Below are 9,692 nucleotides of genomic sequence, written 5' to 3'. Positions count from 1 at the left end.
CATAGACACACACATCCCTCCTGACTGTGTCTTGTGCCCCTCGTGGCCCCTTCTCCCCCAATCACAGATCTTCCTGTTCGCCTCCCGCACTCTGCATGATTGTTTGAGATTCATCCGTGTTGCATGTATCCATTCATTCTTTTGTTGTTGCTGCGTAATGATCCATTGTAGGGATGTATCACAATTTGTCTTCTAGTTTTTCGATATTACATATAAAGCTGCTGTGAATTTTATATGTAAGTTTTCATACAGAGGCTGGGCGTGTTGGCTCATGCCTGTAATCCCAGCACTTTGGGAGGCCGAGATGGGCGGATCACCTGAGGTCAGGAATTCAAGACCATCCTGACCAATATGGTGAAACACTGTCTCTACTAAAAATACAAAAATTAGCGGGTGTGGTGACAGGCACCTGTAATTCCAGCTTCTCGGGAGGCTGACGCAGGAGAATCATTTGAACCTGGGAGGCGGAGGTTGCAGTGAGCCAACGCACCACTGCACTCCAGCCTGGGTGACAGAGCGAGACTCTCTCTCAAAAGAAAAAAAAAATTCTTCATACAGAGATAGGTTTTCATTTCTCTAGGAGTAATAATAACTAGGAGTGAGCTATGATTGTGCCACTGCACTCCAGCCTGGCCAACAGTGAGATCCTGTCTCAAAAAAACAGCAACTTTTTTTTTTTTGAGACAGAGTCTCGCTGTGTCACTCAGGCTGGAGTGCAGTGGCGTGATCTCGGCTCACTGCAAGCTCCGCCTCCCGGGTTCACACCATTCTCCTGCCTCAGCCTCCCTAGCAGCTGGGACTACAGGCGCCTGCCGCCACACCCGGCTAACTTTTTGCATTTTTAGTAGAGACGGGGTTTCACCGTGTTAGCCAGGATGGTCTCCATCTCCTGACCTCATGATCTGCCCGCCTCGGCCTCCCAAAGTGCTGGGATTACAGGCGTGAGCCACTGTGCCCGGCCCCCAGCAGTATTATTAATAGCTCCCTTTCACTCTCAGAAATGCCCTGGTTTAGAAAATACATGATGTGGTGACTTCAGTTCTTGGTTCCTGCATGGTGGAGGAATGTCAGGTTCAGCTCCTCCCAGTGGGGGTGACCCATGCTGGCCAGGCTGGGGATGGCACACCTCTCCTGCCCATTTGCCACTCCCTTGAAGAATTCTCCCACTTTCTGGCATGCCCAGTAATACCTTATAAAGTAAGTTTGTGGCGGGCGCATTGGCTCACACCTGTAACTCCAGCACTTTGGGAGGCTGAGTTGGGAGGAGGGCTCACGCCCAGGAAGTCGAGGCTGCATTGCAACCTGGGTGACAGTGAGACTCCGTCTCCTCAAAAAAAGTTTGTTGGAGGTTTTCTAGAGTCTGGCTTTATTATAGGATATTTATGCTGCCATATTACTGAAAACATGTTTTTGTTGCTACTTGGTTTTAGTTCCTTATTAAACTGGGTTCTCCTACCCCACATGACTCCATCGTCCTCTGAGCTTCGGCTCAGTTACACCCTTACAGCTCCTGCCCCTGTTCTCTCCTGTCTTTGTAACACCATGTTCCTTCATTCCAGCATTTACCATAGCTGGAATCTTGTGGTTCTTGGCTGTCAGGTCCCGTGACTGTCTCCTCTCAGCCGCGTTTTCCAGCAGGACGCAGCGTCACGTGGGGACGGGGCATTGAATGGGTGACAGAAGGACAGGCTGGAAGCAGTTTACACCCACAGGACATCTTTCCATTCTTAGATGCAGGAACCACCATGGTCCATTTTATGTTCAGCTTTCTGTCTGGGTTGATGATTTCATATGTTAGCTGAAGGTTTTCTAATTTGTATTTCATGTATCAGGTCTTCTAGCAAGGTAGGATGAATTTCTTTCAAGGAATTCAGCTTTGCTCATTGTAGCAGCTGCGAGTACCTCTCATGAACTGCTTGAAGGATGAGGGCATAAATTCTAGATGAAGCAACCTCTTTATATCATTCTAGGTTTTAGTTCATGTTCCCCAATCCTTTATTAATAGGCCACTTGCATATTTTTCATGTCTCTATTTTTTGCTTATTTTGCAATTTGGGAGTATTTTCATTGTGTAAATGGATTGCAGGAAGTCAAGGAACAAGTTTTTCTATTCCAGTTTTCCATTATACAGTTTTGTTCTATACATATTTAGGCTGATGTAGCCATGATGGTAGAGATTAAAATGTGTGATTTAGTTTCGTGCTTAATTTGATTTCATCTCTTATAGGTAATGCACAAGGGTCACGTGTTTGCTCTCAAGATGACCAGGCAGATCCTGTCCTCAGGACCAGAAGCACGTCTCTGCTGCACACATCGTTGTCTACACCATGAGGATTTAGTAGCAGGACTCCTGGAAAGCAGTGATCTATGCTCAAAGACCATGAGTCACAGATTCTTTTTTTCAGTACTATTTATGATTAGCCATATTTATAGGAACATCCTGAAAGATGGAATTATGATGAAAAAGTGAAGATAATCTACATTCGGGGGCACAAATGAGCATTTGGATCAGTTTTTTACGAACCTAAGATACAGCCAGAGTAGTTATGGTCAGTCATGGAGAATAACTTGAAAACTTGTCCCAAAGAGGACGGTGATTTTGTTTCTGATAAAATAAAGTTTAAAATAGAAGAGGAAGATGATGATGGAACTCCTCCTGATAGTTTGGAAAGAATGGACTTTAAAAGTGAGCAGGAGGATATGAAGCAGACGGACAGCGGTGGGGAGCGAGCGGGCCTCGGTGGGACGGGCTGCAGCTGCAAGCCCCCAGGGAAGTACTTGTCTGCAGAGAGTGAGGACGACTATGGCGCGCTGTTCTCCCAGTACAGCAGCACCCTCTACGACGTGGCCATGGAGGCCGTGACCCAGAGCCTCCTTTCCAGCCGGAACATGAGCTCCAGGAAGAAGTCTCCAGCCTGGAAGCATTTTTTTATCTCTCCCCGAGACAGCACTAAAGCAATATGCATGTACTGCGTGAAAGAGTTCAGCAGAGGCAAAAACGAGAAAGACTTGAGTACCAGTTGTCTCATGAGGCACGTGAGACGCGCACACCCGACCGTGCTCATTCAGGAAAACGGCAGCGTGTCTGCCGTGTCCTCATTCCCCTCTCCCTCACTCCTGCTTCCACCGCAGCCTGCGGACACGGGCGACCTCAGCACCATCCTCTCACCCATCAAACTTGTCCAGAAAGTGACATCTAAGATCCCGTCCCCTGATCGAATAACAGAGGAGTCTGTGTCTGTAGTTTCTTCTGAAGAAATCTCCTCTGACATGTCCGTTTCAGAGAAGTGCGGCAGAGAAGAAGCCCTGGTAGGGTCGTCTCCCCACCTCCCTGCTCTCCATTACGATGAGACTGCAGAGAACTTAGCGGAGAAGAGCCTTCCACTTCCAAAGAGCACCTCCGGGTCTAGGAGAAGGTCCGCTGTCTGGAAGCACTTCTACCTGTCACCACTGGACAACTCCAAAGCCGTCTGCATTCACTGCATGAACGAGTTCAGCCGGGGGAAGAACGGGAAGGACCTGGGCACAAGCTGCCTCATCAGGCACATGTGGAGAGCACACCGCGCCATCGTGCTGCAGGAGAACGGGGGCACGGGCATCCCGCCTCTGTACTCCACCCCTCCCACCCTGCTGCCTTCCTTGCTGCCGCCAGAGGGGGAGCTCAGCTCTGTGTCCTCGTCTCCGGTAAAGCTGGTCAGAGAGTCCCCTTCGGCCTCCTCCTCCCCTGACAGGCTGACTGAGGACCTGCAGTCTCACTTGAACCCTGGAGATGGGCTGATGGAAGACGCGGCGGCCTTCTCATCTTCCGACGACGTGGGGGAGGTCTCGGCGTCCTCTCCCGAGAAGCAGCAGGCTGACGGGCTGAGTCCTAGATTGTTTGAATCTGGCGCCGTCTTCCAGCAGAATAAGAAGGTCATGAAGAGGCTGAAGTCGGAGGTCTGGCATCACTTCTCCCTGGCCCCCACGGACAGCCTCAAGGCCGAGTGTCGGTACTGCGGCTGCGCCATCAGCCGGGGGAAGAAGGGTGACGTGGGCACCAGTTGCCTGATGAGACATCTCTACCGGCGCCACCCAGAAGTTTTTGGGAGCCAGAAGGGCTTTCTGGGTGCCAGTCTGGCAAACTCTCCGTATGCCACTTTGGCCTCTGCAGAAAGTTCCTCTTCCAAACTGACTGACTTGCCAACTGTGGTCACAAAAAACAATCAAGTTATGTTTCCTGTTAATAGTAAAAAGACCTCAAAACTGTGGAATCATTTTTCTATTTGCTCCGCAGACTCCACAAAAGTCGTGTGCTTGCACTGTGGCCGGACCATCAGCCGGGGGAAGAAGCCGACTAACTTGGGTACCAGCTGTCTTCTGAGACATTTACAGCGGTTCCATAGCAACGTGCTGAAAACCGAGGTCTCAGAGACGGCGCGGCCCTCCTCTCCAGACATCCCGGTGCCGCGGGGCACAGAACTATCAGGCACTTCCTCCTTCGATGACACCAATGAGAAGTTTTATGATTCTCACCCAGTTGCCAAAAAAATCACAAGTCTCATAGCTGAAATGATTGCACTTGACCTCCAGCCATATTCTTTTGTAGACAATGTTGGCTTTAACAGGCTGCTTGAATACTTGAAACCTCAGTACTCCCTCCCTGCCCCTTCCTACTTCTCCAGGACAGCTATCCCAGGTATGTATGATAATGTGAAGCAGATAATTATGTCCCACCTGAAGGAAGCTGAGAGTGGTGTGATCCACTTCACGTCTGGAATATGGATGAGTAACCAGACCCGTGAGTACCTGACCCTCACGGCCCACTGGGTTTCCTTCGAGTCATCGGCCCGGCCGCGCTGCGATGACCACCACTGCTCAGCGCTCTTGGACGTGTCGCAGGTGGACTGCGACTACAGTGGCAACAGCATTCAGAAGCAGCTGGAGTGCTGGTGGGAAGCGTGGGTGACCTCCACTGGCCTTCAGGTGGGCATCACTGTCACTGACAACCCCAGCATCGGGAAGACGCTGAGCGAGGGGGAGCACTCGAGCGTGCAGTGCTTCAGCCACACGGTGAACCTGATCGTCAGCGAGGCCATTAAGAGCCAGCGGATGGTGCAGAACCTGCTGAGCCTCGCCCGGAAGATCTGCGAGCGGGTGCACCGGTCGCCCAAGGCGAAGGAGAAACTGGCCGAGCTGCAGAGGGAGTATGCGCTGCCCCAGCACCACCTCATCCAGGACGTCCCGTCCAAGTGGAGCACGTCCTTCCACATGCTCGAGCGGCTCATCGAGCAGAAAAGGGCCATTAACGAGATGTCCATCGAGTGTAACTTCCGAGAGCTGATCAGCTGTGACCAGTGGGAGGTCATGCAGTCTGTGTGCTGTGCGCTGAAGCCCTTCGAGGCCGCGAGCCGGGAGATGAGCACGCAGATGTCCACCCTCAGCCAGGTCATCCCCATGGTGCATATCCTCAACAGGAAGGTGGAGATGCTCTTCGAGGAGACGATGGGCATCGACACCATGCTGCGCTCTCTGAAAGAGGCCATGGTGAGCCGCCTGTCCGCCACCCTCCATGACCCGCGGTACGTCTTCGCCACGCTGCTGGACCCTCGCTACAAGGCCTCCCTGTTTACGGAGGAGGAGACGGAGCAGTACAAGCAGGATTTAATCAGGGAACTCGAACTCATGAATTCTACCTCAGAGGACACGGCTGCCTCCCACAGGTGTGGTGATGCTGGCTCCCCGTCGAAAGACTCTGCTGCAGAGGAGAGCCTGTGGTCGCTGGTGGCCAAGGTGAAGAAGACAGACCCAAGAGAAAAGCTGCCTGAAGACATGGTGCTCGCGTATCTGGAGGAGGAAGTGCTTGAACACAGCTGTGACCCGCTCACCTACTGGAACCTGAAGAAGGCGTCCTGGCCGGGGCTGTCCACGCTGGCCGTCAGATTTTTGGGCTGCCCCCCAAGCATCGTCCCTTCAGAAAAGCTGTTCAACACGCCCACTGAGAACGGCAGCCTTGGCCAATCCAGGCTCATGATGGAACATTTTGAAAAACTTATCTTCTTGAAAGTGAATCTTCCCTTAATATACTTTCAGTATTGAAACTCACAACGGCACCACCAGGCCAGAGGCGTGGCTGCCCCAGTGTTAGCAGCCCGTACCGGGTCTGTGACCCGCTCCGCCCAGGGCTGTGCACGACATCAGACCAGGCACTCTCAGGGCCGCCCTCCAGCTCACCAGTGTCTCCACGTGCCTTACCCCTTTTCCTTCAGGCAGGTTTTGCGGGGCGTTCTATTAAGATGTCCACTAGAAATAGCTTGTCCTGTCAACTATGAAATATGGTGACTAGATTTTAATTCATAACTGTAAAGTTTTTTAAAATTTTGGGCTAGTAATTTGTTTTACTAGAATGACAAAGAAGATGTAAACAATTTTATTCTGTAGGCTTTTTACTCAATTATGTACAAACCGCGAATCAGGTACTGTAATTTAGTTAAGTATTGCTTTAATCGCAACAGAGTAGCTTTTGTGGCTATCAAATGAAATCTGTAAATAGGAGGTGGAGGGCAAGCCATCCTGACTGAGCAGTTTTTAACCGCAGGTTCTAAAGTGTCCCGCGGAGTACAGATAATATTCTGGAAGGTAACTGTTTACTACGACAGAGACGTGGCATTTGGAAACGAAACGTAGATGTTTCATGGAGCTTATTTTGAGAACTTTCCCATTTCAGGTTTCTGCATTCAGGCTTTACATGGTCAGTTAACTCAGAGATACCCCAACTGTTTATCATCAGCTCCTCTGAAATGTGATCCGTTTGTAACTGTGCTCATCACTTCGCCAGTGCGTTCGATGACACGCTGACGGCAGGTGGTCCCTGCTGAAACCCCTACGCCTCCGCTTCAGCATCTCCACACTCTGAAGCTGTCTTTCGAAATGTGTGCACTGAGCCCCTTGTTTGATCACATTTGTGTAAAGTTTTTTTAGAAGCGATGGCTTATTAACAGGGAAGAAGCTTGTTATATTACAGTTGTAAGAATAGCCTTAGGTGTTTAGATTTTTTTTTTTTTTTTAATGATAGGGAAGATGCAGCCATCACTGGGATATTTTAGAATCCCAAGGACATCAGAATGAAGTATCAGTTGTCAGATTCTTTTAACAATTATGTCTTCAGAGAAAAAAAGATTCATTTTCTCATTTTAAACCAATTAAATATTCTGGGTGAGACAGATCATTCATTTGCCTACGACCTTTTAGAAAAGTTGTTGTTTTGTTGAAATACTGTACCTACGCTTAATCTAAATTTGCATTGACTATGTTTTAGTGTATTTATAAATGGTGAACTCAGTTTCTGAAATTAAACTTTTTATTTGCGATTTTCTAGTGCTGGCAGACACTGGCTTTTTATTTTTAGGATAAGAAAACAGGCGTATTCTTCGTGGTCCATTATCTAGAGTCCGTCCTTGGGCAGCATTTGAAATTCCACCTTAACCCCAGACCGGGCTCCGGGGAAGTGGAGATGTAATTCTTACAACAGCAGTTCTGATCACGGTCATGGCGATGACTTTCCAGGTCTCCTGTTCAAGTGGTGCCAGAGTGCAGGAGCCGGTGGGCAGCCCCGAGGGGTTGCCTTGGCCGCAGCCTCTGTGCATGCCCTTCCTGGTGCCCTCTCACCTGGTAGCTGTGCACTCGTTCCCATGAGAACAGCCTGCTTCCAGAATGCCCAGGAGTGCTGGTCAGGGACAGTGCCCGTGAGGCTGCAGAGGAGGTGGGGTCCTGGCCCACCCATCTCTCCGTCGCCAGCAGCTCTGGCCAGTGTCATCCTGGTGTAGAAAGGGTTGTGCACAGGATAGGAGGGAGCCACAGTCCTTGCTCAGTTGTGCCCACGGCCAGCTTGCAGTCCTGTGTTTCTTAAGATTGTATTTGGAACGGTAATATCCTTAGAATTTTGGGATATTGAGCTTCATGGATTTTCTCTCCAAAACAAGCCAGCACAACTAAGTGTAGCAGAATTGTACCCACTCGTTCACTGGACGGGGACAAAGTGCTCTCCCTTCTCCAGGGGTTGGGCTAGTTCCTGGGATGTAACAGAGATTTCCGTGGACGCAGTCTCTGGTCTCATAGAGCATATAGTCTAATCCAGGATTGGCAAGCTGCAGCCACGGACCCAGTCCGACACTCTGCCCATTTTTCTAAGTGAAATTTTCTTGGAATACAGTCACAGTTGTTTTTTAACATGTTGTCTTGGCTACTTTCAGACTGCGACAGGATAATTGAGTAGTGACAGAGGCCACAGGCCCACTGAAAGGGCCAAACAGGGCTGAAAACACTCACTGTTTGGCCCTTTCCAGAACAGCAAGTTTGCTGGTCCTTGAGCTAGCCTGCCTTTATGTTTTGTTTTGTTTTGTTTTAAGCTTTCATCTTCATGCTGCTGTATTTTTAGTTGAAGTGTTCTGAGTAACAGTGAGTGTATAAAAGGGGATTGCAGGAAAAAATGAGGACTTGCTTTACTCAACAGAAAATATAGCCCTTCTTGAGTGACACTGGGAGAGTTGTTTTATCTTGTACATTCCCTTTATTTGGTTGGTGGACATTTGTTGAAACCAGGCACTCAGTGGTCAAACCGTCTGTGCCCTCCAGTTGCTGACAGTCCTGCAGGAAGATGGACAAGAGGCCCAGTGCTGACAGTCACCCGACTCTCACTGTACTTGAATGAGGGGACTGTGGGTACAACTAGAAAATATGTTAACTTTTAGCCATTCCCACTTTGCCTCTCCGTTCAAAACCCCAGCCGCGAGCTGTTTGTTTCCCTGCCTGGAAATGATGTTTTAGGCAGGTTCTTAATTTCTCAGGTCTGTCTCAGATAATAAAAAGCTCCTCATATGAGCCTCAGAACTGTCTCTTCAGTGAATGAAATTACCAGTCATTATATGAAGGGACTTTAAAAGACTTGTGGAAATATTGAAGTAAAACATAAAAAATAAAAACTTTATTTCTTGGCTGGGCACAGTGGCTTATGTTTGTAATCCCAGTACTTCGGGAGGCTGAAGTGGGAGGACTGCTTGAGACCAGGAGTTCAAGAAATTAGCCAGGTATAGTAGTGCATGCCTGTAGTCCCAGCTACTTGGGAGGCAGAGGCAGGAGGATCACTTGAGCCCAGGAGTTTGAGATTGCAGTGAGCTATGATCACACCACTGCACTCCAGCCTGGGCAACAGAGCAAGATCCTGTCTCTTAAAACCACCAACAGTGACAACAACAACAAAGCAACATTTTTATTTCTCAATGTAAGCGCCATCAAGGTCAAGATACTTTTGTAAGCTGTGACACCAGCCATTAGTCCCTCCCTGAAGAACTGAGGGCAACTAGGAATTTAACCATGTCAATGCAGCCTGTTTAACATTATTAACTGAAGAAAAAATGAGTGCCTTTAAAGATTTTTTAAAATGAGGACACAAAGTCAGAAGGAGTGAAATCGGGACTGTAAGGTGGATGCCTCATGATTTCCCAACAAAACTCTTGAAGAATTGCCCTTATTTGATGAGAAGAATAAGCCAGGAGCATTGTCATCGTGGAGAAAGACTCTGGTGAGGCTTTTCTGGGTGTTTTTTTGCTAAAGTTTTGGCTCACTTTCTCAAAACACTCTCATAATAAGATGTTACTGTGGCCGGGCGCAGTGGCTCAAGCCTGTAATCCCAGCACTTTGGGAGGCCGAGACGGGCG

The 9,692-nt window shown here is 49.1% G+C and overlaps 1 protein-coding gene across 2 annotated transcripts; it reads left to right on the top strand.

The window, feature by feature from the left end:
• The first annotated feature begins 249 nt into the window (after positions 1-249).
• On the top strand, positions 250-8,975 carry ZBED4 (zinc finger, BED-type containing 4). Of its 2 annotated transcripts, XM_011942254.1 has the most exons (3): positions 250-261; positions 1,842-1,845; positions 2,228-8,975. In XM_011942254.1, exon 3 carries the CDS (start codon positions 2,557-2,559, stop codon positions 6,073-6,075), a length of 3,519 nt encoding a protein of 1,172 aa, XP_011797644.1. In that variant the 5' UTR covers positions 250-261; positions 1,842-1,845; positions 2,228-2,556; the 3' UTR covers positions 6,076-8,975. The 2 variants fall into 2 exon arrangements, 1 of the variants encoding a protein (XP_011797644.1); XR_001001800.1 differs by lacking the exon at positions 250-261 and having other exon boundaries at positions 1,830-7,234; positions 8,919-8,975.
• The last annotated feature ends 717 nt before the right edge of the window (positions 8,976-9,692 follow it).

The sequence above is a fragment of the Colobus angolensis genome, unplaced genomic scaffold, assembly GCF_000951035.1.
Source record: "Colobus angolensis palliatus isolate OR3802 unplaced genomic scaffold, Cang.pa_1.0 Scaffold208, whole genome shotgun sequence".
In the NCBI taxonomy this organism is placed as follows: Eukaryota; Metazoa; Chordata; class Mammalia; order Primates; family Cercopithecidae; genus Colobus; species Colobus angolensis.
The sequence above is the reverse complement of the archived record's forward strand: the minus strand, read 5'-3'. Positions and strand labels throughout refer to the sequence as shown.